At 43.2% G+C, this 27,572-nt stretch overlaps 1 protein-coding gene across 4 annotated transcripts in view; it reads right to left on the bottom strand.

Annotated features, from left to right (window-relative positions):
- Positions 1-4,759: 4,759 nt before the first annotated feature.
- The window catches only part of LOC118329054, a 28,559-nt gene continuing 5,746 nt past the window's right edge, over positions 4,760-27,572 (bottom strand). Inside the window, exons 5-34 of one of the 4 annotated variants that reach the window (XM_035663004.1) lie at positions 27,105-27,296; positions 26,060-26,146; positions 25,691-25,809; positions 25,458-25,572; positions 25,287-25,364; positions 25,070-25,185; positions 23,492-23,654; positions 19,514-19,659; positions 19,305-19,401; positions 18,724-18,873; positions 18,334-18,483; positions 17,557-17,813; positions 16,397-16,532; positions 15,846-16,040; positions 15,232-15,384; positions 14,124-14,341; positions 13,604-13,787; positions 13,344-13,499; positions 12,577-12,954; positions 12,245-12,364; positions 8,427-10,388; positions 7,714-7,848; positions 7,532-7,606; positions 7,352-7,438; positions 7,155-7,246; positions 6,939-7,024; positions 6,790-6,844; positions 6,478-6,695; positions 5,793-5,939; positions 4,760-5,681 (exon numbers count right to left, since the gene is read on the bottom strand). In XM_035663004.1, coding sequence (XP_035518897.1) covers positions 5,416-5,681; positions 5,793-5,939; positions 6,478-6,695; positions 6,790-6,844; positions 6,939-7,024; positions 7,155-7,246; positions 7,352-7,438; positions 7,532-7,606; positions 7,714-7,848; positions 8,427-10,388; positions 12,245-12,364; positions 12,577-12,954; positions 13,344-13,499; positions 13,604-13,787; positions 14,124-14,341; positions 15,232-15,384; positions 15,846-16,040; positions 16,397-16,532; positions 17,557-17,813; positions 18,334-18,483; positions 18,724-18,873; positions 19,305-19,401; positions 19,514-19,659; positions 23,492-23,654; positions 25,070-25,185; positions 25,287-25,364; positions 25,458-25,572; positions 25,691-25,809; positions 26,060-26,146; positions 27,105-27,296 — 6,333 coding nt within the window. In that variant the 3' untranslated portion in view covers positions 4,760-5,415. The remainder of the gene's footprint in view (positions 5,682-5,792; positions 5,940-6,477; positions 6,696-6,789; positions 6,845-6,938; positions 7,025-7,154; positions 7,247-7,351; positions 7,439-7,531; positions 7,607-7,713; positions 7,849-8,426; positions 10,389-12,244; positions 12,365-12,576; positions 12,955-13,343; positions 13,500-13,603; positions 13,788-14,123; positions 14,342-15,231; positions 15,385-15,845; positions 16,041-16,396; positions 16,533-17,556; positions 17,814-18,333; positions 18,484-18,723; positions 18,874-19,304; positions 19,402-19,513; positions 19,660-23,491; positions 23,655-25,069; positions 25,186-25,286; positions 25,365-25,457; positions 25,573-25,690; positions 25,810-26,059; positions 26,147-27,104; positions 27,297-27,572) is intronic. The other 3 variants (XM_035663006.1, XM_035663005.1, XM_035663008.1) reach the window with 3 other exon arrangements.

Raw genomic sequence — 27,572 nt, 5'->3', positions numbered from 1 at the left:
GTTTCAGGGATTTTATGCTCCATCCTGGGTATTTCTATCCATTTGCGGTCAGATTACATTAAAGGATAAAACAATGTAATTAGGATTTTTCAGAGTTCAGAGTGATTTATGTAAGGATTTATTCCAGTGGTACATTTAAAAATCCAGTTAATCTCTGAAGGGTTTTCCAGCTCTTGAACGAGACATGTTGTCAAATATAAAGGAAAGTAAAGCTCTATTTGACTGTCAACAAACAGCTGCAAATTAAATCTGCCACGTTAATACTTTTTGCCCAACGTGCATTTGTTTTTAGAAAATAAATTAGCTCAAGAACATTCAAGGTTCTCAAGTTTGTTCGATAGTTGAGATCAGACATAGACTCGCTGCAAGTGGAATTTCACTCATCTCTGCGTGAGCTCAAAAGTCTGGCAGTTGTATCAAGGTTTTTAATAGAAACCCTCTGGCAAAGATATTTGTTTCAACACCAGACCATCTTCAGGTCATTTCAAAGTGAAAATACATGGAAGGATTTTTTGGCTTGTTTTTTAATACTGCTTGTATAACTGATGTAACCTGTCAGGTTGGCTGCAGAAAGAGCTGCCAGCTGTGATCTGCGTCAGACATGCTGCTGCGCCAGCATCTGTTGTGTGGCCACCACTGACGTACCTCTGGATCAACTGGCACTAACAGTGACTGAATTGGCTTCAAAGTCAACATTGCAATGGTCGTATTTTTGAACTAACATGGAAATATGACGTTAAATTGTTATTGTAGGCACAGTCCTAACAGGCAATTAGAGTTTGATGGTATGGTTCGTGGTGGGGCAAGCCAGGCATTACAGCTGAAGGGGTTGGCTCTCCTGATTGGAAGGTGATCCTCAGCACCCTGCAGCAGGGTAGCAGATGGGTTATGTAACAGTGACAAAAACCTTGCCAGATTTACCAAGTAAAGGGTGTGTGTGTGTATGCATTTGATGTGTTATGATGTAATTAGCAACCATATTGTTCATATTGTGCTATTATGGGAATAACATTTATAGCCGTGATTCTCAGCTAGGGGTACATGCAGTTGCCATGGGGTGCATAGAAATATTGTGGAGTAGCTCAGAACATTTGAAAAAAATAAATAAATAGAAATCAAACAAAAACATCATGAGTCATCCTGAACACCACACCTCGAGAGTGTGAAGCAGAGAAGTTGTAACAGTTAGCTTGGATAAATTCTTTAAATATATATCTAAAAATAATAGATACATACAGCTAGAAGTATACATAGTGAAATAGCTAAAATAATTTTATAAGTAGTTTTAATAAGTAATGGATAAATAGATATTGTTGATGTTGGGATACTTGAGTTTATTGTCAAGGCTGTGTGGGGGTACATCTGACAAAAAAAGGTTGGAAACCTCTGATCTACAGTATCATTAAGTGTATGATATGTTCTAAATCATCATAACAACAATATTTTATTTAGTAGCAAAGAATTCAAAGCCATGAAGAGGATTTTCATTCTCAAAACCTATACTTTATGCTAACATTGTCCAGACATGTAGCCATCATGCTATTTTACATTGTAAATACCATGAGTTTGTTCATACATGACCATTGTGCGACTGTAACAATTGGATACACTGTCAGGGGACTTGAATGTATTGATGCTTCCTAAGCAGGAGGGGTGTTGTGTGAAAAGCCATATAGAATAGATGGAATGAATATGAAGTGAATTAATATCCATATCGCACAGATGCATTCGCACCGTATCTGTGGGACAGATGTCTATGTGGCACCCCGTACCCTTTATCCCTCCACACATGGAGGACACAGAAATGCAAGGAGCTTACCAACAATCCAGGACAAAAGGGAGCTTGCTGGTGGGAGGGAGGGGGAGTGGGGTGAATGGTGGGGAGCTGCCGCTTAGATGAGGAAATTTCTCTCCAGTTATTGCACTTTGTGCTACCAGCCCAGGAGGCACAATGACAGCTGCAGAGGGCGCACATATTATGATATACTGTCCGAGAAGCCCTTGGCCAAAATGCCAAACACAGCTGATGAAAATCTGACATATTGTTCAAAGACCATGAGGGAGATACACAAAAGCCTGCTCCTGCTTTCCCAAAGCCGGACTTCCAATTCACTGTTTATTTCCCAAGATGATGGCATGATTTACTGAAAGATGTGGAGCTAAAGCTTCTTAGCATCTGTGATGTCAGATTTCTCAGTGCCAAAGCCTGCACATGGTAAGCACTTAGCAATACTCCCTTAAATCAAAATAATTTCTCAGCATGTACTGGGTATGTGAGTTCTCACAGTTTTCTGCCACAAAGCTTTGCATGGCCCACAGGCAATGTGATTTCAGACGTTCCCAGAAAGCTGTAATTGAGCTTTAATTCACCTCATTGTGCTAATGGGCATAACTAAGGTCTTGACAGGTGGGCAGTTAATGTCAAATGGGATCCGAAGGCTGTGGAAATTAGGCCATTTGATCTCGGTTCCTAACCACTGTTCCACCCTGCTGCCCACCGCCGATGATTCCTAAACCACTCTCCCTATTACATCACTTTCACGCGCTCCCTGGGGCTATGGAGGCAGACAGTGTTGGGTTTCAAAGCCTGTGTCCGGCCCACAAGCACACCCCTCTGCAAGCCCACCTTTTGAGCCTGAGGATCAAAGCTCAAAGAAGCATGGGAATGACAATAAATTCTTTATTATTCTTATTATATAAAATGAGTAGCATTTGTTATTTTTCAAAAATACTGGCAGCAATATATACTTATTTTGATCTTATGGCTCAACTATAAAACAAAAGAGCAGCCATTAACATGTCGCTGTACAAATCTGTGATGTATAAAGAGTAATGTATCCTTCCAGTGATACAAGGACCAATAGCAGGGGAGGGGTCAAGGCCCACAGACATTCCTCTCCTGTTAAACTACCTTGATGGTTTCTTGTGATCTCCGGATCCTTTTGAATGACTGTGGTAACCCTTCTGAGTCACTCTTCTCACCTGACTGCATAAACAAAACCTGGACTTTACCTCACCTTTGGGAGGATACCGTGTGTCATGTTATTAGTGGTTAGACGGGAAATGCAACAACCAAAGTGTGGAGCAGTACGTGGGTGTTGTTGTGTTGTGTGGTGTACGTATCCATCGCCCAGCCGTATAATCACACACTCGGAGGGGAAGCCTCCAGATTGTGGTGACACACAAGCAGAGTCAGTGCTTCACTGTCTCTGCAAGGGAAAGGGCTGAATCCCCCAGAGCTGTGAAGGAAGCAGTGGGAGCTGTCAGCAGATGATATGGAGGTCAGAGGGCACAGAGAGGACACAAAGATCGGGAGCATGATGATCAATCGATGGGGTATTGCTGCGTCCCTGTGGGCCGCAAAGGATGTGGCTGTCATTCCAGACTTGACAGAGAGGAAAAAACTCACAAAAACTGTCTTTATTGTGGAGGGAAAAACCCAAATGTTTGTAGTCCATGCATGTCAAGAAAATAGGTGCCATATGTGCATGCAGCAGCTATGTGAATTGTCAATTTTTTCCTGGATGTCATTGTGGATTATTAACTTGTCTTGCACAAAGTACACTAAAAGATCATTGCAGTGGCTCGTGGACAAGACTTATACTGGGATTTTGTATATGAACTAAACAAATGTGCGGTACATTTTACAGTACTGTGAGGTTGAGTCACACAGCATTCAGCTCTATAAAGTCTCAATAATGATTCACAGATTGCTGACCTGCCATGATTAATGCCTCTGCTGGATGCTTTTGACAAATTTTCACCACAAACGCAGAGCTGTGCGAGTTGTTTCCATTCCATACACTACTGTAGCTGCTCTGTGTATGTGTGTATGCGTATATACATGCCAAGACCACACTGTGACTTCTGGCAGTGCTATATGAACTGAAAGGTGGTGCAGTGGTTGTGCCAAAACTCAATGCTTCTTCTTCCTTTGCTTTAGGAATGTATACATTTGTGATAGTGCTACTCTACTAAAGTGTCTACCTTGTGCTGACAGTTGTGCAGATCAGTGTGTGTATAGTGTGATCTGAAGGTGTGTTGCATGGCACGTTCAGGACAATTCAGCTACTTTCAGCGCTTATATACAAACTGCATACAGGGCTTAAACGTAAAAACCAAATTATTAATGCTGTTCAGAAAATACACCTTAACTGATTTCAGCTATTTTTGGCTCTTACACTTCAGTACATTTCAAACCCAGACCGTGCTTGAACTTCAGCTGACACTTCACCTGCTTTAAACTTCAAATAAGCATGTACACTCAAATGTTCTTAAGAGAATTTAGCCTTATTTGATTGTTCGTGTATTCCAAATCGTCCCCCAAAAATTAAATGTACACCAAGTGACCTATTTCTTTTCATCTCTGTGGTAACTAATCTGTCCCTCAGAGATCTTGTTGGGAATCACTGAATATTCTGTAATGCTAAACAGCATTTTGCAATCTCTTTATGCATACGCCTAATTATGCAGCTATAATGTGTGCAGACAATGCTTGGTTCCTCAGCATACATGAAATGTTGATTATGGATTTGTTTGAATCCCGTTGTTCAATGGTGGCAAGTTTTTAATATGCAAAAATAAGGCTAATGATGTGAAGATGTTCCTAGCCTGGCCTGGCCTTTAATCTCTCTCTATTCATCTAATCCCCTTTCCTTTCAAAGCCTCCAGAGATGACAACAAAGGTTGAATAATATTTTCACCACAACTGTATTAAAAATAAATATCTTCATCCATTAATCACAACTGAAGCAAAACATTGGTTTTTAATGTTTTATTATGAATAGTCTTTGCTACAATTAGTATTCAAAAAGTGTTAATACCAGACAAGCTCGAGCAGTATCAAACTGCTGATTTTAGTATAAGAAAATGTTTTGGTGCACCACACACTGAACATGTGAAGGAGGGGAGCTGTAATGATCTGGTACAGTAAGTGTCACGAGTTCAATATATTGTTAATACTTGGTCATAGCTGAGTCATCACTGTTATCATTTTCTACAGTTGGTTTCTCCATTGAGCAGGTGGGTTTACTTTATAGCAACCGTGAAACCAATATCACAACAATCCAAAAAAAGACAAAAGGAAATAAAAAATACTGGTAAGACTGGTGAGAAAATGTGTTTTTCAATGTATCAAATCTACAACTACACAGTGCACACCCACGCAGTATTGTTCCTTTCACTTGACAGGAAAAAGAACAAAAAAAACACTCAGAAAATGGACTCATTATAAAGACTTTTCAGCCCATGAAGTGATTTATATAAGACACATCAAAAATAAAACCATGGTAGCTCTTCCGATCATAAATATAGTCAGTAGTAGCGGGGTTTTTTTTGCTTTTCAAAAAATATGTGCACTGCACATTAGAAAATATTTGAAAAACCCCTTTATTGGTAAAATCGTTTAAAAAACCCTCAGAGGTCCCTTTTTCCGAAGAACTTTTTGAAGACGGACTTGTTGCGTGGCCGTGGCAGGCTGGCGTAGCTCCTCAGAGCAGAGTCCTGATATGTGTCCTGCTGCCATCCAGCTAAGGCCAGCAGCGGGGGATCCGAGCTTCTGCTTACGGATCGACTGTCAGACGACTTGTCTCCAACTACGAGAGTCACACAGTAGTTGGAGCCTCTTTCCAGGCCTCCGCCTCCAGGGGTGTGCAACATGGGTTTGATCTTCTGAAAGGTTGCTGAGAGAAAAACAGTAGGGAGAACATTAGGAGACAAAGAAACAGCTGTTTATGGTTCACAGACACATTATAGATCATTGTGTTAATAGAGGTTAAATACTGCAAAGTAACCTGATGTGAAGGAGTGGGAGCGACGCTTGTTGCTGAGCCAGTCGTGGCCGCTGGATAAAGGAGAGTGAGGGTAGGAGGAGGTATTGATGCTGGATGCTCCAGACAGTCTGTGAGTCATTGTCTGCTTTAAACTGCCTTCATCATCATCTTGAGAGGGACAAAAAAATTATTAAAATGCAGAAATGAGGAACAGAAGAGCTGAGCAACGAAAAGTAAAACATGTACTGCATTTAGGAGCTGCCTCTATGCAGTCCTGTGATACTCCAGTTGTTTAATATGTAGTAAGGCGATACCTTAGCTCCCCCTAGTGGCACACACTACACCTGCAACAGCCATTCACCTCTGTGGTTAGAGCACTTATCATAGCAATCAGAGACACTACTAAGGTAAATTAAATCCTGGATTCCTTTTGGAACTCAGCAGTAGCCTCAAGGGTAAAGAAGCAAGTAAGTTGGTTGATAAAAAAATCATTGTTGGGAAAACTAATACAAATCCTGTTCAATCAATAACTACCATAAAGGAGTACATCCTCTAACCACCAGCAGCCCAGTGGGGATATTCAGTAGCCAACAATGGAGGGTGGGGCTCATGTTGCTTCCGTTAAGTGTGAATGTGGAGCAGATGTACAATCAGTAAACTCTCCACGGGTAAATATAGCTTTTGTCTCCACAGCAGAAGGCCTTACCGCAGCCGCCTCCATCTGAGGATGAGACGGTCGACTGCTCATCCACACTCCTTAAATGACTCTGTGGCATGTGAGTGAACTCTCTGGTGAGAACAACAATCCCTTTGGTTTGGGTGGCGCCCGGCGGTTTGCGCCTGGGGAACGTAGAGGTGACATCATGTCGGGAGGAGCAGTGGCATTTGGCAAGACCATGACAACCAGGGCAGAGGGAGGGCTTTCTGGAAGGTGGGAGGGAAATATTATTATGTTATTGTTAAGGATCAGAAGTATTTATACTCAAGAGTTGGAGGATGTTAAATTGTCATATCTTACATGGAAATCGGGAAGTCCTGATCAACTGGGACACTTGATAATGACTCACTCTGACCTTTTTTGGAAGAAGAAAAACATGTAAATGAATCATATAATTTTCACATCAGTTCAGAATTAGCACACATTAGCTCAGAAATTAAAATGTCTACCTGTGTTTGCCTGTATTTTCATCATCCATTTCTTCATCATAAAGCGTGAGGAGGCATTCAGCAGATATTCAGACCCATCACGGAGCCTGAGGGCCAGAGAAGACAACTATTAAAATCCCAAATGCCAGAATGGTCAAAAAACATCTATCATTGCTTTTAAATGTGTATAATCTATAAAACAGCATCACTGTGGTTTAATGGGTATGAATGTCTTACTGTAGACGAAAGCAGTTGGGTTTCTTGGTGTACTCTGGTGCAGGTGAACACTCAGCTCCCATTAGGTTCAGCGGCAGGCCACATGCAGAGCTCTGCAGCACAGCACAGATTGATCATCATTGACTTCAAACCAACCAGTTCAATTATTTATCAGTTCGGTTCTCCCTGGCTCTTTTTGTTGCAATTTTTCTGCTTACCCTCAGTGTATCCTTTCTATCCTGGTAGAAGCACAAGGTGTGTCGATATAGGACAGCATGGTAGGAGTTCCAGCCTCGGGAGGCTGCCTGTGAAAATAAGATAAGAGCGTGTGCTGCTGACTGTGGGCCTTTACATTTGCTGACCATGCTGGCTTTAACATTGAATGGAGCCTATCTTACCTTCTTTCCTCCTAGCTGCAGCTTGTGCTTCCTCTCAAGCGTTCCCTCCATAGACTGCAGCTCAGGCTTTTCGCTCTGAGAGGGTTTAAAATGAACACCAACATTTAGACAAACTCCTAGAAAAACTATATTAGCCATATTTCTAATAGGCAAAGAGTTTAACAGATTGCAGTCACTCTTACCAGGGTGATACAGTGCCCTCCTGTGGCCACTGATCCTTCCTGCGTCTCCATGTTGTCCAGGCTTTGAGAGGCTTTTCTTTGCTGACAGACGCCATCCAAACCCATGTGAACTGACAGTAGACTCATTGACTGGTCCTGTTCAGAATGATAAGATTTGACAGTCATCACTGATGACAAAACATTAGCTGCTCATGCAGTTGTGTATCAACACCATAAGAGCTACTGACCCCAAATACAGGGGCAAAATGACTGTATTCATTATAAACATATGATAATTGTAATACTTGTTGATATTGTATAAACATGTAAATGTATTACTATTGCACTGATTAGAATTGTAATAAATGAGGCAGGGTGTGTTAAAGTTTCAGTTCACCCAAATTACATAAAACCATTTAGTCGCTAACTTTCTCTTGCTCTGGTGTTATCTAGACATGCTGATAGTTTTGGCTTCATTTGCTCAGGTTTTAGATATTTGTAAGGATTTCTGCCACCATCCCGTCTTGGCTAATTTGGGTAATACACTTCCATCGCTTCCATTATACTATAGTAGAAGAAGAAATCTCAAAACCTGGGCAAATAAAACCAAAACTATCCCCATGCTTACATACCAGTAAGAAAGTTAGATTTATTTTTTTATTTGTATGTAATTTGGGTGAGCTGCTCCAGTCTCATAGGTTCTGATGTAACAGTATATCAAACTCTGACCTCACCTTCACACAACCTGTGTGCTCATCCACCTCCTCCCCCATTTTTGCCTCCTCCACACCCTCTTCCTCCTCGTCCTCCCTGTATTGATAAATATATCTCTGATTGTCCCCTACATCTGGCAGCTTCATTGGATCAGACGCTGTCTCGTTCACTGTCACTGAGGCCTTGCTGGCTGGTTCTCTGTTAGGAAAGGCCGCCCAGGACCTCCTGTCTCCTATGGCCAGTGGAGGTTGGGGACCTTTGGGACTCTGCTCCTTGTCGTAACCCAGCAAGCTCTGAACATAGGGGGGCAGTCTAAACTCGGCCACAAGGAGGTTGGGTGCTGAGGCTGTGGCCAGGTTTCTGTAGAGCACAGCCGGGGTCTTGGGGGAAGGTGAGCGGGAACGGGGCTCTCTGGATTGGTCTGAGGGCTCAGACTCTTCCTGGTTGGGCTGGTACATGATGTCTGAGCAGATGCTCTGTCTGTAGTTGGTAGTCTGGTTCCAGATGTCCTCCAGTTCCTCTTCTTCTTCCTCAAACTGCTGGTGGTCGAGGTGGACAGGCTCTGTTTCTAACTCTGCTGAGTCTGTCGATGGACCCGATGATGTTACAGCGTTCTCCCTCGTTTTAGTACAGTCTATACCTCCCACCTCAAGAGACATGAGCCTCCCCACCACTCCCTTGGGCTGTGGGTTATCTGGACATGGAGCATCGGTGCAAAGCTTGATACTGCTGGAGGTGGAGATTCCAGAGTCTACTGAGTCCTGGCGAACACTCACACTCACTGTTGACTTCAGGTTCACCACCATGTGAGAGGCTTGGTTCAGACACTGAGTCGCAGGACTCTCTTCATGCACACTCTGGGGTCTTGCACTTCTATGGTACTGGTGTCCATTTAAGTCTCGAATAAGAGTATGGACACTGGGGCAGCCGTGTTTATGATCAGCTGTACTTTGGGCTTGGTTCACATAAATAGGGAGCTGGGAACTCTGGCTGGTCCCAACCCTTTCAGCTGTACCGGTTTTATCCTCTGATGACATTTTGTCCCACTCCTGATCTGCATCCTCATGCAGACCAAACTGGGTTTTAGATAGGTCGTTACATGGTACAGTCTGATCCTCATCTAATTCTGGGGAAATATGAGGTGGTTGGAAGCTCTTGTCCACATCAGGCACATCTTTCACAACAACCACCGAAGTTTGCGTTTCAGAAAAGCTGATATCTGCTGAACTGCATGTGGCGGGAGGAGCGGGTCGAGTCTGTTTGAAAGAGCTCAGGGCTGTGTGTCTCTGGGAGAGGGGGTCCGGATCTGTCCCAGCTCCTTTTTTGGACTCTGGAGGGGCGATGGTAATGATGTCCTGAATGCTGGGGATGAGAGTCATGTCCTTAGGTAGGTCGAAGCTCAGTACAGAGCCCAAAGAGAGAAACCTGCAGTGGCTTCTCACGTGATTTGCAGCAGGCAAAGTGGTTGGCCCCTCTGATACGGCATATGGAATGGTGCTGTATTCCCCTGAGCATTCTGTATCTATGTCCTTCAGCAGAGGATTCTTCATATAGGCCATAGCTTCTACTCCATCCCCGCTCTTTGGTGAGCTCTTCTTCCTTCTGCCTTCCTTCAGCGGCCATGTATGTGTGTCGTATGTGATCGTCTCGCAGGCGTACTGAGGCGTTCCTTCTGTTTGCTCCTCCACCCCCATGATTTTCTGGATAGTGTGTCTGCGAGCATCTCTCTTCCTCTTTCTCTTCTTTCCCATTCTCTTAAGGCTGCTGAAGATGGAGCTGCCGCCACTCCCCGTTAGAGGGTGGAAGGTAACATTAGCCATCTGAGATGCAGATGCTGAGGATGATGGTGAGGTGGAGGAGGATGGCAAGAAGGTAGGGGAGGCTGAGGCTGCAGAGCGGCTCTTTTGGCGGGGCAGGGTGATACTCTCATACACAGGGGCCACAGCCAAGTTGTTATCCTTGACATGCAAATAGGTACTTACCTAAAAAAAAAAGAAAAGGATATTAGGACAGCTCATTAAGAGAGTAAATACTTTTTCGCAAATGGTTATAACCCCAGAGAGACTCATGCGTGCTGCAGGCTGGAGACCTGCAGCCCTCTTTGAGAACAAGAGCCGTTTTATGTGTTACAGATGAATGATGACTTGATGAATGATGAAACTTACAAACACAATCAGCTACTTTTCCTCTACATCCCACACATCCGAGAAAAACAATGGATTCAGGAATGTACAAGCCTCACAAAGCGATGCAAATGTGTAAAAAAAATGTACAAAAGACAAAAAAATGTGATGAAAAGGACAAAAGAACATTGATATGATTGCAATTGCACACTTGCAGGACTTAATCAAAATCATATGTGGCTGCACATGCCGTCATATGCAGCTGTAATGGCTTGACCTTTCAACTCTGTGACTAATCTCTTGTTTCTGTGGAAGCCCCAGACTATAAATCATGGTGTGCAGTCTGGGGGCCTTTCTTGAAAGTTCAGCACCAGTTCCTTGTCTAATGACTGTGCCTGTATTGGAGTTTGGGACGTACTCCTGCTGGGAGCCATTTTGCAGCACAAGTTTCATAGGAAGTGAGGGTGAGGTCACTTATTTTACACAATTGCGGCACAGCCACTGAGAGCCAAGCAAGACCAGGTTTACATCAGGCTCTTGGTGAAATGACAGAAGGAGAAGAGAGAGCTTCTGTCAACAGCCACAGCAGGGAGAAGACTGTGTGCTTCTCCCACTCGTCACCCCCATTCTGTCTCTGTCATCAGTGCTTTCCAGGTTTAAATCCTGGCTCATTGAAGAAGTTGCGATCCAAAGAAAGGTTTTAATGTCGGAGGAAAGTTGGATTCTAAACATACTGATTCACTGTCTCCTATTCTGCTGGGAATTTAACCATTTATCTGAATTTACACAAGACAAGCTGAAAGAGCAAAATCCCTACTGACAAATTGTTGCAAAGATAGATTCACATTCACTCTAGAAAATCTAAAATACCAGTATACTCATTTGCTTTTAGTGCTTCAAGCTTACTTAGATAATTCCTAGTTTCTAAGGCTGGAATGTACAATGGGTTACAGGCCTCCTTCAAATATAAATACTGCAAAGATAATTCACAGCCTATTTTTAAATAAAATGCCCTTGAATGCAACGTGTGATCCAGTTGAATCCAGATCAAGCCACTTTCATTTTAAGAAAATTAAACAATTCAAAAACGTTTTACAGACAGTTTTACTAGAACTTAAATAACATATTGGTATAAATTTGGTATAAATTCATTGTATACATTATGATAACTAGTAACAAACTGATGACAGTTAAAAAATAAAGATAATACATTTCAGAACAGATCCTGTTCACTAATTGGAGATCAGATGCATCACTGTATCTCTTTCATAATGTTTATATTTTACAGTTAAAATAGCACCTCTCTTTTCCATTCTCATTAAATATCACAACAGAATGTACTTCCCTAAAAAGCTGAATTTATGTGGTTTTGGATTTGCATTTATGACTGCAGTTAAGTAGGAAATTGTGACTTTTGACATTAAAATGGTTTGTTGTCTTTTCTCTCTTTTCTCACATTAACTGTAAATTTACAGCCACAGGGAAAGTCAGGGGGATAGTGTGAGTGCAAATATGATAGCGCTTACATTGTTCCCCTTTACTCTTACGCCTGGCTTACAGACATGGCAATAACACGGGGGAAGCTGCAGACTGGCTGGACCTTGTAACAGGGGTTAGTAGAGCATGCTGCCCCCAGAAAACAACTACACACAGCATGCAGTCCTAGCACACTTTGAGACGCAGCATGCAGCGCCAATTCACACAGCGCAATTTACCTCGTTTGCACTCTGCCGATAAATCTTTCTCTTTCGCTTTAAACTACCCAAAGTATTTTCCAAAAGCCCCTGGCAGCGCCTCCAAAAGTTTTTACAGGCAGAGGATTGAGGCACAGTGGGCTGAGGGAGAGAACAGGGAAAAAGGAAGATATGAAGGCAAAAGGAGAGGGAGGAATGAACAGCAGCAGATAGCCCAGGAGGGAGATCCCATGCAGTGTCATTACAGAGAATGAGTGTTACTGCACTGACTTTCAAGAACATATCATTCAATAGTGGCATCCAATAATGGTGTTTGGTGACTTCTAGTGTGAAGGGATGAGTGTGTTTCTCACCCTGTGGACAGGCTCAGAGGTCTCGTCCACTACCTCGTCCGTCCTAGCAGGTGGGTCAAGCACCTCAACCTGGCTGTCCCCTGTGTTACCAAAGCTAAGAATGAGGTTGACCGTGCCCCCTAAAGCGGGGCTGCTGGGCTCTTTGAGGACCACAATAGAGGGTTTGGGAGACTCTGAGGAGGTGGCCTCGCCGCCCCGTGGTCCGATGCTGTTCATGACCTCATAACTATCCTCAAATTGCTTCTCCTCCTGCTGCTCAGCCTGTCCGAGCGGCAGGGATGAAGGTCGGCTGCCTCCTGCTGCCTTTAATTTGTCTTCATCTGAGGTGACGACTGGTGACTGATGGGACTGATAGGCCTCTAGCTCAGGAGCTGAACTCTATGTAGAAAGCCATGAGATGAAAAAAATCAACATATATTCACATTCATAAATAAGTATTCAATCTGTATTGTTCTTATGTTTGTGTTAAACTTATTTCCAATATCAGGAAACATACATTAGGCATGGTGCTGGCATTGCTTTTCCCACTTGATTGTTGCAGTTTTGTGATTCATGATTATGTTTATTTAGATTATTATGATTTATTATTTAGGCTGCACAGTGCCAAAATCTTCAGTTCTACTTCCGGTGTATTTTTGTTTAGGATTTTTCTTTTAAATATATCCAAGAAATGTCATATTTATAGCTCAAATATATTTTATGATTTTCAAGAATTTCCCAATGGACTAAAGTCTGTCCCTACAATAAACGCCTCTCTGCTCATTTACCTCTGTTAACGGAGAGCACATTGTAGCTTCTGAATAAATGTTATCTTGTGCCAGCTCCTGTCTGCTCTTCTTGTGAAGCCACTGCTGTTTCTGAGCTCTCCAGTGCACCAAGATCCACCCGAGCATACTCCTCAGTTCCTCCATGCGCTCTCTTACCTGCAAGACATTACTCAGGGTTTGTACAAGAGGTGGAAAAAAAACCTACAACCAACAAAATATTCATGGATGGCAGTGAGTCACAAGCTTGTAACCCTGCTCACCATCTGCGTGAGGTGGTGTTCTTTGTCTAAAAGGTTCCTCCCCGTGGCCACCAGCTCATCAAACTCCTCAAACTTTTGCTCAATCTGCATGTCCAGCTCTGCAGCCAGTGGCTTCTGGCCATCTTTCCCAAGATGCAAGGCGGTAGCGGAGAAAATACACGACCTGGTGTCTTCTGTCCATGAGCTATTTGGAGAAACAGGGGTGGGGTAGTAGGAGGTGGTAAAGGAGACAAGAAACAGGGCTGTGAGAAAAGCCATACATTTGAAAAAAACTGAGAATGACCAGACTCCCTGATAGGACAGACATTCATCGCCTTGTCACACTTGGCCCAGGAAACTTGCGCTGACCGCCTCAGCACATCTTAAATTATACATTTCGCCAGGGACCAGTGCTTGACAACGAGAACATCCAGTTCTTTTCCTTGAAAAGATATTGTAATGGGCAGATGTTCTCACACAGAGGATTACGAAAGAACGTCTGGCCCAAGAAGGGGTCACAACATCCCCACGCCCCGCTTACATCATCGCGAGGTAGCTCCTGAAGAAGTCCTGGAGCTGCATAAACTCCTGCAGACGTGATTTGTTCTCTGTCACACTCTTCCCCAGCTCGGCCCAGCCCTGCAGCGTGGCCTGGATCTTTGCCCCGAGTACGTGCACTCTTTCTGGGCACAGCTCCTCCAGCCGAGAAGCCTGGTTCTCCATCTCCTTAACCTCCTCCCTGATGACTTCATAGTCAATCTGTGGAGAATAACAATAAAAATCCATCATCTCCCATCATCCTTGGTATCAGTCAGACAGCCTGTACCAATTGTATCTCTGTATGACTATGACCTCATCCCCCAAAGCTTTATGCATATTATTCAGCGAGACACCCATATGGTCTACATATGGACTGCCACGCTATAGCAAGCGAGCAAGCTTGACCACTTTTTTTCTCTTTTTGACGAGGCAGTAATTAATAGCGTCGAGGGTTCTCTGGAAGTTATACTTCATAACATTTCTCAGCTACAGTAAGCCTCAAGAACACTGAGTTGTGGATGCCTGTCTGCTGACGGCACAGTTATTTCAGTTTGGGAGATTAGGTCATTTCTGCTCTTCAACGCTATCAAGTCCAGACAGCTGTGTGTGCGTGTGATAAACATAACACTGCCCAAAAATGACTCACATTCAGAACTTTACCATCCCCAACTTCACATCTCCAACTCCATGACCCCCAGGCGTATATACACGTCCCACCAGATTTACTCACAAACACACACACTTTGAGAGCTAACAGAACAATGAGTCACACAAGCATAAATAAATATCCTGTCTGAATAATAAACGTTTGCACGCTCTATGTGTGTATGTGTGTGATTGCGAGGTGCAGTTTATATAATAAATTAAACACAGCACAAAGTGGGGTGGGCTGGCCCTTTTTTAGATGTGAGAAAATCTGGCACAACAGGAAACAGACTGTGGAACAATGTGTTGGAGGCGAGTGCGGGAAAGAGAGGGGGGCTTCCCCCTTTTTATGACACCAAGCATCCAAAAGTCAATGGGATGAAAAACTGGATCACATTGGCACCAGTGAATCATTTTAAATGTTTACACCATTATTGCAGCGTGTGCCGGGATCTTCCTCTCACCTCCAGGTGGTCCTGCTTCTCCTGCAGAGCCTCTAGGCCACAGCGGTCTGGCTCGCATTGGATGGCCATGTCTGTCTCTTTCTCCAGGATGTCCAGGCTCAGCTCCTTGCTGCAGCACAAGCACTCCTCCACACGCACAGCCAGGCTGGCATGCTGGAGAGGCACAAAGTCATCATGAGCACTCGTAGGATGTCATTAAATCATTACACTTCACTGTGTATTATTTGTTTTCCAATGAGAGCCACATTGCAAATTAGTGTTTAAAATGGTGTCATGGAGTCCCCTCAGTGTGTGTGTGTATGTGCTATTTTGACATGTGCTTTTTTTACCAAGAATAAATCGAATTAACGCAAAAACACTCATGCGAGGAGTGGTGGCGGCTCGTTTGGGGCCTATTAAAGTACACAGCCACAGACAAAAGGAAACCAGATGTGGCTCTATTGGTTTGTGCAGCTGTTTGTGACAGAAGTGGAGGGGACTTAAACACCATTAAGCATCATCTAAGATCCTTATAACGTAACAAACATTGCGGCAACCGTCTAATGAACTCAAGCTATCAAGCCATGTACACCCGCTGCCTATGGAGAGGTCAATATAAACTTCCATTTCCTTACCTTGCTCAGCAGCTCATGGATGGCCTGGTCGTGGCTCTGCGAACGGCCTCTTTCCCGAACAGTGTCATTCAGCATCTCTACAGCCTCTCGTAGCTCCTCCACTGGGTCCCCCATGCTTTCTATCAGGGGGTCACCACCGCCACTGCTTTGGAGTCCCAGCAATGTAGGTGCTGAGGAAATCTCACTGTGAAGAGGCTGTTAGATACAGAGAGAGAGAGTTGTTATCAGACGGGGTCCAGTATCATTGAAAAAGATCTCTTTACATAAGATATTCTCATTTTCCCCTGGTGGTACCTAGCCATGCAGAGAGTTTGTGTATTTGTGTGTTTAGGCTTTGAGACATTCATCACTGAGATTTCTAAAGGTTGGTGGATTATTTAGCATGGAAAAAAGTGCTTATGCAAAGACACAATGTTGCTGAATTTTAAGAATATAATTTTCTAATACTTTGAGCATCGTACATTCAACTCAATTCACCTTCATTGCACTGGATTTTTTTTTTTTATTTGGGTGAAATTACCCTTTAAATGCCACTTTTGGATGCTTCTCACCTGGCCCAGGCTGTACTGACTGCCACTGAGCTCCTGGCTCTCCTCCAGCTCCACACGCTCCAGGAACTCAGTCAGCATACGTGTGTCCTGCAGCTCTGAGTTTTGCTGGGTCAGGGCACTTTGTACACAATGGTACCTGGAAAACAAACACACACACGAGCAGGAACCTTAACTGTAATCCACATCCGCATATACATATCTGCATCCTTCAGCAGAACCACATTACTGAGACTGAGATTATGTAATCTTCATGTAATCATATATCATGTGTCACGTAAACATATCCCATACTTCAGGGCATGAAGGTACCCAATCCGTGCAGAGTTTACATTTGAGATGGTAAGGGGAGCATTTCAAAGGGTATTTTTTCCAGAATAAATGAGCCTTAAGTTGCTTGTATGTAGCGCTAAATAATGACATCATCCCAACTGTTTTACAGCTGTTTAGTGAGAGTCTCTACCTGCATCAATGTTTCCTCAGACTGCAGAAGTGTCCATCCCTGCCCCCATCTAACACCCCCACCCTGGAAACACTTAAACTGAGCCCTTTCCGTTTCTTTATTTTCTTTGGTCAACTCTGTGTTCTTTACAGAGTCTGAACTTGTGTTTGTTGACATAGGTACGTCCAGTGAAGCGGCCAACACCATAAGGTCTTACTGAGAGTCTTTCGAGGGCCAACCAGCAAGAGAGGCGTCATCTTGCAAACATGGAATAGGTGACTCTGACACACTCTGACAAGCTGTGGGTGAAGTGCATGTCAGGACTGCGGGGTAGACCTCGCTAAGTGCAGCATGAATCACTAATGAATAAACTCGAGCATTGCAACGAATGCGCACATGGAGAGTATGTTTTGCCAACTTGGAGAAGAAAGGCAACTTATGAGATCTATGGATATATTTTTTTTGTGGTTTATGGGGTTAAATTGTTTGTCTTAAAGAAGAACTGGGAATTTTTATGAATAAACTCTTCCATGTTGAATAGCAGACATGGCAAGCAGAAACCTGCGACCTCTTGGAAACACTGACAAAATTCTTACTTTATTTCCTGACCACAGTGAAACCACCCGGGTCTGATTGTTCAGATCCATAACACCAGTCTTCCATGATGATAGACATCAGGGGATACCCCTGACCTCTCCCTTTCCTCCTCTGAAAAACTCACTTTCTTTCCACCTCCTCCATGCGCGCTGGCAGGCCTCGTGTGTGCGGGTGACTGTGGCCGTGGAGGCGGTCCACCTCCTGCCTCAGGGCGCTGAGCTCCAGGCTGCGTTCTGCTACCTCTTTCTCCAGCAGACAGCTCTCCCTCTCAGCCATGCTCATTGTTTCAGGGTCACCGGCTAGAGCAGATTCCTTCATGGAAAGCTCCACGGACTCCAGCCAGGCCTCGAGGCTACCCAGGGCCTGGAGAACTTTTACAACCTATACAATAAAGAAGCAAAGAGGCTAATGATGTATAGGTTTTGTAAGTGATTTAGCGTGCAGTGAAAACAACTAGAGGTGATGTACTGTACAAAGAAGACAATAATAGGTTTACCTCATGGAAGCAGACCATGCTCTGACCTACATCTTTTGCAATAAAAGACTCACGCTTTCCAACTAAGTCATCAATCTGGGTGGATTTGCAGCCTCTTTCCATCCCATAATCGAATTATATGGCAGCGCAATTTATATCCCTTGGATTAGCCTTCATAAATTTCTGGGGATATACCTTGCACACTATGCCAATTAAGGTGGTAAAGATGAAAGTAAATGAGCTTCTAACCATGAGTGTATGTGAACAGCCCAGGCTCTTGGCCAACATAAAGCTTCTCACAATGGTAGAACTGATCCAGAATCATCCGTCATAACCATAAATTTCCCCAATAACTTCAGAGGTAAGTAACTTGCCTTTGTATGACTCAAGAGGAGTGCCTGCTGTGAGATATTTTATGAATCTTACCCTAAAACCCAGCTCCTCTGAGGCCTGCAGAAACACGGCGTTCCTCTGGTGCCTCCTCCGCAGCTCTTCCCAAAGGACCTCCAGCTGGCCAAGGAACTCCTCGATCTTGGCACTGCCCGGGTGCTGTGCACGGACCAGCCCGCGGCCCTCCTGAGGAAAAAGCGTTAAGCTGATGAGAGCACGTGACGACTATGGACTATTTATGTTGCGAAATATAGACTTAATCTGAAGCTTGTCTCAGATGAAATATCAGCTCGTTACATGAATACACAAACCAGGCCTGTCACGGTGCCCAGTTTTAAAAATGTTGGGGATATTTTCATTCAAGGCATTCATCCTGTGCTTATGTTTTAAGAGAAACTGTGAATGTGACAGTGTGCCTTGGCTTACTCTTTTGACCACCTCTATCCTGGCCCTGTTGGTGAGGATTTCTTGTTCCAGAGCGTGTTGACACCTCCTGGCTGCCTCCAGCCCCTCAAAGCTGACTACTGAACACACCTGTGTGGCCATGGACACATTGTCCTTCAGCCAGGACAAAGTCTGTGATGGAAAGGAGAGCAAACAGGGTTAAAATATAGTTTTAAAGAGGAATATCTTAATGCAGAAAGACATAGGAAGCACAGTGATCAGGATCCAGGTGATGTTTCTCACTCGACCTTTAAACCCACCCAACATTTGTGATGAAAAAAAAAAAGAAAGAACAGTAGCACACTAGTCAGTATACAGTCACACTTGAATGCATGACAACTTCATCTCATTTAAAAATGTGACATAATGTCTGTGGCTGGTTATAAGGAAAGGGTGTAATAGTACAAAAAAACTACAGTGCTGACTTGACAATTCATAGCAATGAATTCTGAGGTTGAGGACACAGGATTTTGAAGATGAACCCTTTTTATTTCAGCATGTGTTCTGTAGAGTGTAGGGACACTCTGGAAAGGTGATTGTGTGCCTGGCGGGGATCGAGTCACCTTGTCAGCAGACACGGTGAACTTCTGGAGCTGTGTGTGGAGCTGTGGGTGGCCTCGCGGGGCGGTGGCAAGCTTGGGCTCTGCTCTGGGCTTCCTGCTGAAAGAAAACACAGACATGTGACTCCAATTATGACTTACATAAAGACCTTTCATTATGTAAGTCACAGAGAAAAAGAGAGAGAGAGGGGGAAGCCAGGATGAAATGTCACCTTTCCCCCTTCAACTGATATCTGACGATGACATCATTTGCGCAAACAGGGCCGTCTCCCATGGGCGAAGAGGTGTGGTTCACTGATTGCTGCTCCTGGCTTTGGTGGCTCTGTGTTCTCCTACCAATCCCACATTCAACTGTACTCTGTGGACAAAAAAGTAAAAGTCTCTGTAGGAAAATCCAAAAGATCGGCAACATGACATGTGAGTAATGTTTTGCTTTTCCTGTCAGCCATCCACCGAATAAATGTTGACTGGATGCATAAACATCTCAAATGGAGGATTTTATGCACTGAGCAGTCACTAGACAATGAGGCGTTGCTCTAGCTCATTGCTAATGTGAATGTTACAATGTGGCTGGAGGCCGGACAACATGGATAGCTGCCCAGAGTAAAGTCTCTCCTTTAAATGACACAAAGCATACCTTCTTACAAAGGCTGGCTATTCTCAGTGAAATTACCCAGACCAGACTAAAGATACAAGCTATTTCTGTGTGACAGCATCAAAGTCTGTAATAAAAATACTAAAGATGGCAGCAAAAGTTTAAATAAATTATAATTGCTTTATGAATGAACACATTAAGTCTAACAAGGTTGCCAACATGTGCTATACCACTCTGATGACTAAAATGAACCATTGCAGTTGGAAATATGAGCCTTTTTTTAAAATCCCCTATCCCCAACTCTCATTAAATAGCAGCAGTGTTTTTTCAGCCTTAGATACTGATTTCCATGGCCGTCCACGCCAACTCTGTTTAGAACTATGCAGTGGAGTTTTTAGTAAGGTCAATGCCAGAGCTATAGACCTTGTCTATGTGCAGAAATATATTAAAGACGTCAACAGCCACTAAGCCTCTTTTACAACCATCTGAGTACTTTAAAGGTTGGCCAAAGGACTCTGCTGCAGGGATTCCAATGAGAGCCGTGTGTATCTGGACTATTACAGAGAACACAGTGGGATATCCTGATAGTTTGTCTATTTACCAACCACAGTCCACTGCAAAAGGCTGTCTCAAACATTGTACTGCAACAGGATCCAACAGAACCACTGCAAGAATGCATGTACAATGCTTAGAACCATTTATTCAAATATTGTTTTCATTTCATTTCATCATTGTTTTCATTGCTTTTGTGGTATGTATCTATGCTGTTTCTAACTGTATAATTTAAAACTGTAAGGCACAAACTGAGGTTTTAAAAAGTGCTCAATAAAGAAGGTTTTATTTGCTTTGCTTACCAAAACTGGTTGGCATAAATATGAAATAATTAAATTAACTGTGAATTTAGTAAAACATTCTCCTATGCTGAGATTTCTCTCTCTAACTGTATGAATAATGCAGACCATGCTGTGTTAATTTTTCTATATAACATAATGTCTTTTACATATGCCAGTAAAAACAGTGCTGACACAAGTGAGGTCTCTGCAACAATCAGCAAGGCAAATACGCATCTGTCAATGCTTTCACGTTAAAAAATCAGAAATGCTGAATCTACATGACAGCCAAATAGCACAAAACAGCCATTAATAATAGTGTTTTATGGAGAAGCTTTAATTTAACCACGTTATTTTCTGACTCGGCTTATAGAAGAAGTGAGTCAGAGAGTTGGAGAAAAGTGTCGCCTCCAAAATTATGCGAGAGATGCAGTAAATTGAAGGGGTCTAACATCATTTACTTACATGCCAGTCATTTTATAGTCCAGCCTGAGTTTCATAGAAGCACATTATCAGCCCATTTATGTGCTAAAGCTGCAGAACTAACAAACTACTGTGATTCATTTGACAGGGTTGATAACCATCACTGACGTCTCCTCCCCAGATATTTGCTTCTGTCCTTCATCCTTCACAGAGACTTCCACTGTAACCAACTCCTCTGGTGCACTCAACATCCCACTATATGCCATATGAAAGAAAGATTATGTTGGCCATGGCAAAAAATTGCCTTTTAATGATTTGCTATGTCATATTTAATAGTATTCTGTATTTTTAGGCATCATCCAATCAACTCCTATTTCAGCATACTTCTCCCTGTCTGGGTACTTATCTTCTACCGATCTCTTCTTCCTCTGTGTCTTTCTGCAATGTGCTATGAGGTGATGTCAGCCAAGAACTATCACTTAGCACCAAACCCATCTGGTCTGCAGCCCCAGCATCTGGCTACAATTAGCCAGAAAAACAGATAGCCATGTTTACCTCCAGCAACATGAGGCCATACCACTGCTAACACAGACATGGACATATAGATTATAAAGCATGTACCCATACACATACAGACACTACAACCATTGAAATTACCTTTAATCAGCTGAGTAAGATTGCACCAGAGAGAGAGAGACCACAAGTGTGTATGCTAGCGTGCACGTTCCTGCAGATACACTGAAAGTCCACAGACCTGTGCAGCTGCATCTTGTACCCTTAAAAATACTGTAATCAATTCAGCACACCCGGGAGCTGGAGTTAAAGCGCGGCGAAACTATGTGACAAATTACTTTTACTGTTCAACTGCTGGTTGTGCCTGGTGCTGAGTTTGGCTTTTGGCCTCCAGGGTTTTGTTCGGAGTGTCTTATTAATCCTTCCATAAAGATTAACGAGTGGGGCTCCCATAGGCAGTGCACCCAGGTAACTCCCAGCTCCCAGTCCAATAAAGGCCACTAACTGCATTGAAAGGGCTCAGGACAGCCATGCCAATGAGCTCGGCGACGGTTGATAGAAGCAATTGAGCCTGGCTCACTGGCCTGATGGACCCCTGTCACAGGTGTCAGGGGCCACAGGGCCAGTAAGAGCCTGAAAACATGAGCAGGGAAATAAATGGAACCAGAATGGAAAGAGTGAAGTTCTCACTCCTCAAGCTTATGGGCACTTTCGCACAAAACGAGGCCAAAGGCTCACTAGGGACTTCACAAGAGCTCAGGGTCAACCAGAGGAGAGGAGCATTGCATTGTGGGATTCCTCTGGGCTGAGCACAAATAGCCACTGTGCATTCACTTACGGATTGTAAAGACATTTAATGTGCTAACTTAAAAGACTAAATATATACATAATTACTGGTTTTTAACATACCACACACTTAAGTTTCTGGAGACCTCCTATTCCAAAAGATGCTAACAGTATTTCCTTGTAGGTTTATGGGCAGAGGGGTTACTATAGGAGCACCCACGTGTTCAATAAAGTGCTGGTACGCCTCCAAGATGAGGAATGTCGTGTCTGACGAATCCACATGCTGCGCAGATTATCCACTCACCCTGGACTGACCCACAGACCATCTAGTAATACAGTTTTAATCCAATGACTGTGTACTTTTGTTAGAGGAGTTGAAAGCCAAGATATTATTCTACCATAAAGTGAAATTTTGGGTTGGAGAGAAAGGCTTATTTGCTCTGGCCCACCGTTCAACCATGTTGTACAGTCACGGCTTGACATTTTTCATGGAAACTTATGGAATTCTTGTGCCAGGGTAAATAACACCTCTAAAAGCTCTTCCTGTGACTACAGGGCAATATTCATAATATTAGCAGAGTGAGGTTCTTGTCCGGAGATAGAGAAAACTGGCAGGAGCAATGTTTCATATTTGTTCTCTCTCTCTGTTCTCTGCAACACTGGTGATTCAGTTTTAAAGCTGGCATTCCTCCTAACCATCTTATCAAGGGCTTCCTCACAACTGGGATGTTATTAAGTGTAACTAACTAGCTGGTAGGATGGAAAACCAGCAAAACATTGGGTGCCAAGACCAGAAGCCACTGCTCTACAGCACATCTGACAGACTCCCAAAATACTGTTATTTAGGAAAAACCTGCTTATATTGTAAATCAGGCATTTTCCAAACCAGAGGACAAAGTGCGTCACTTTCTGCAGCCACAGAAGTCGTAGGACTGGAAGAGGCTGAGCTCATCTTCTGCCAGCACTGATGGTGTTGTTCTCTCCCAGTCGGGAGCCACAGTGCGGTTTCTCCAGTAATAGAATGACATACCGAAGCTACTTACCACGCAGCCTTTCAGTCGATTCTGCTCCTCCTTCACCTCCTTTCCCATGATCCTTTGTGTCTCTGTTCCCACATTGCACTGGGGTTCTCGGGCTAATGTCAGGGGGTCAGCATCTTCCCTGGTGAAAGTGGAGCCAGTGGGAGAGAGTGTGGTCCTGTCACTCCTGCAGGGTGAGAGCAGAGCAGGAGGTTACTGTGGTGCAGACAGCAGAGTTTCAGAGCCCCGCGATGAACTCCAATTATGGCTCTGAAGTTTTCTACCAGTGTTTGTGTTTTTGGTTTAAATAGCCATGAAACGCAGCTGATAAGACAGAAGAGATGATGTAATATTTGGATCTAAAGATAGCCCGCCGACATGAGAGGCTCTCAGCCTGAGAAATATTTGGAAAGCTGGAGATGTTAGAGATGGATGTCAGAACTGTGAGCTACTCCTGACTGTATTATGAAAATGGAAAATGTTCAATCTTTTCTGCCCAGATAGAGTAAAATGATTGCAATGTTTCGTCAGTCCAACACTAAGAAAACTACTCGCCAGCATGGATATTCATGGTCCCCAGATGATGGATCCTAATGGTTTTTAAAATAATAATGGTTTTTAAATAATAAAAATCTCATTCATACAGTACTTTCCAAAATAATGTTACAAAGATTGATGACTACCTGACATTTTCTCTAAAACCTCAAAGTTTCCAATTATACAAGAAATACATGTCAAAGAATCAAATGAGCTGATATCCATAAAATGTAATAATGTTTTCCATAAGATGGTCATTATGTTTTGGACATAATTGCAAAGAATATGAAATTTTTTACTATACATGCTGTAAGGCTGTAACCAATGTCAATAATTCCATATGGACCACAGTGCACAATCAGTGTAGAAATTCTTGCAGTTTGGTACCACAGCGTTGAAATGTGGCTGTACCCATTAAGTAGATATTGCTTCTGATAGCCTAAAAAAAGACGAATGATGTAAAGGTCTGGATTCTTACTGTAGGCTATTAAAGCTACAATAAATTTGTTTTACTAAAGGCCATAAAAATTACAAAATATTCTTGTAAACATGTTTTATCTTAGATTCTGCAGGCTACTCCAGGTGACGGAAAGATTTTAATAGCGAGAAGAGAACGTATGTTGCCAAATTGACTCTGTAAGCCAAGACATTATTCACCTATAGTAATCAAACACGTGGCCAAAATCCAACGCAGTGCAGAAAACTAGATATTATAAACCAAAAAGTGGGTGGTGAGTGATGCTCTGTGTGGTAGTTGGTCTCCAGACATCCAGACAGACCGGCCCTTCAATTTGCTTATAATTTTTCACTGATTCAACCCTAAATTAAACAAGCCTAATCAAGAGAGGGAGAAACATCTTTATACAAAGCTCATTTTCGTTTGGAAAACGTCTTCTAGGTTTTTGCCAGCTCAGACTTTTAATGTAGGGTACCAGAAGAGTAATAACAGAAAAACACAGTTCCAGCTCAGTGGAAACCTGTGGAGGACCAATTACTGGGTGAAATGGCGCATGTGTTCACAGGGCCACCAGAGTTGTCGGCGCTATCCTTGGCCTGCTGTCTTACCTGAAAACCTTCTGAAGAAGCGCCCAGCAGTCCTTCACCTCACTCTGCTTCTGTGTGACGCCGGCAGCCAGGGCGGGATGGAGATTTGACAGCTGGGACACGCTCACATCTAACATCTACCACACACAGGCCTGTAGGTTAGGTAGAGAAGCCTTCTGCAACACACTTTCAGGATCTGATCGAACAGCGCTGCTTTAAGTGAAGAGATGTTCCCTACCATGATTTGGCTGGCGATGTCACGTATTTCTCTATCTCCGAAGCTGTCCAGCTCTTTGGTTGCAGATATGCTTTTCCTCTGAAAGGGAAGACATGTATCAGTAAATATGGGAAAATGTGAACCACAGATCTAAGTAGAAAAGAAACAATTAAGCTGCCTGGGAAATTGTACCATGTTATTGATAGCAAACAACGTATTATCAGCCTGTTGGTAGAACGAGGACACCTCCAGTGCCAGCTGAAGATTTTCATGGTAGTTTTTCAGATGAGACTGGACCTTTAGCCACCTACACACAGCAGATGACCGTACACATAAATTCAGTCAATTCATTTAAAATTTTATTTATCTCTATATTGAAGATGTTTCATGCAGCACATCAGTTCAGCTTAAGGGACAACGTGTACATTTTATTGATGTGTTTCCTCCGGCTGGAGATGTTTTTGCCATCTGTCTTCCCTTGTTTCTCCAGTTTCAGGGCCAAGTGGTTGATCTCCTCGTGGAGGTTTCTGTAGAGCTGCTCATCCTGCAGCGAAACAGGGGAACACAATCCAACAATGACCTCAGCTGTCTTTACCATGCACCCTGGGAGACAAATTACAGTCACCCCTAGATAACTGACTGTGAAACCCCTACAAAATTGTTATATAAACTATTAACATATGGGAATGTGTATATTTTTACCTCATGAATGTTTTTTGAGCATGTATAATGTTTCTGATCAACGTTCTGTTAATTATTAATAGTCCTTCTGCTTGTTCCTTTACAATGCTCACCTGTTTCAGATCTAAAATTCTCCTGGTCAGCTGCATTTTGTCAACACTTTCCCCCAGGACATTCACCAGAGACTGCTCCTCTTCCTGCTGGCACACATAAAAGTCAGTGTTTATAGCCCCCATTTGTTAGGAACCCAACCATTATTTCTTTTCAGAGGCACCAGGATTAGACCACATTAGCCCTGCTACCAAGCTAGATGCTGAACAGAAGTAGCCTTCAGCGTTAGGAGTGGAACTTTGAACTTGATACTAATGCACAGAGGAAAGGATGAGTGGAGGTAAATGGAGAATGCCGTCTCCTCCGGGGAGGGATGTTTTATAGACTTCATAAGCAACATCCTCCATTACGTTCCCCACAAGTCCATTATCAATCACCAGTTCCCTTGTGCCAGACATGGACATGAACAGAGAGATAAACATAGGCACTAGATTGCTTTTTGATAATGACAGGCAGATGTTTTACACCGGAGAATATACACAAACAAGAGCTGTCTTCAGGATACTGAGCTAATTTCCTGTATTAGCAAGGGCTGTTTTTTGTGCCAATTATCTAGACAACTGTTGATTAGAGCTGTCTGCTCATATTTTCCTCTGGGCCAACTGTTTTTGGTGTTAATTGTTGCAGTAAGAGAGCATGATGGCTTATCTGTTTAGATAAATTGGAAAAGGTGGGGAGTATTCAAAGAGCTTGTGAACATCAGAAATATGGAAAAGGGCTCAGGAGTATAATCTCTGTGAAATTTAAATGAAGATGCATAAAAATAACTCAGTCATTCGAAGAACTGATTTCATTCCATTTTCAGATTGGTGGTAAATTAAAAGGAGAACATGAATGAACCAGTTGAAAGTGTTAGCGTCACGCAGTCGGCAATAAAATAAAATCCCAAACTGTACAGATCGCTGATAAACAACCAAAGTTATTAAAAACTGCAAAGGCTCAATAGCTCAATAAAATTGGCTCTGAAAAGGAAGACAAAAGGGGAAAAATATCCCTCCCTCTGTGCATAGCAACAGAAAATGAGAGGAATGTTGTTGTTTTTTTTACCTTCTCCTTAATCCATGCCTCCAGCTTGTCCACTTTCTTGTTGAACTCCTGCAGGTTCTTGGCCCCTCCCAGGGCCCTTGTCTGATTTGCAGCCATCTGCTTCAGGGTCTGCCACTGGTCCCTGAGCTGGCTGAGCTGCTTCTTCACAAGATCAGAGGTGGGGTTCAACTTGCAGATCAGCTGCTCACCCATCTTTTGAAACGGACAGAAATATAAAGACATTGTTGGTTTGAGGTGTAGCACAGATGGAGCGACCAGACTAACACAGAACAGTGGCTGAGTGCATTTGGCACCTCATGGTTTGTCAGAGTCATTTCTTATGTGCCAACCAGCTTAGCAAATGTTGGAAAACGGCCAGTAATTTCTTGGATATACCCGATATTCTAGTTCTGCTTCTGCCCTTCCTGGGCCGTCGGAGTGTCAGGGGAGGTTAATTATCAGCAATGTACCATTTCCAAACATTTTCTC

The sequence above is a fragment of the Morone saxatilis genome, unplaced genomic scaffold (assembly GCF_004916995.1).
Source record: "Morone saxatilis isolate NCDOM2014 unplaced genomic scaffold, NCSU_SB_2.0 Contig19, whole genome shotgun sequence".
In the NCBI taxonomy this organism is placed as follows: Eukaryota; Metazoa; Chordata; class Actinopteri; family Moronidae; genus Morone; species Morone saxatilis.
This window is presented reverse-complemented; position numbering and strand designations above follow the sequence as displayed.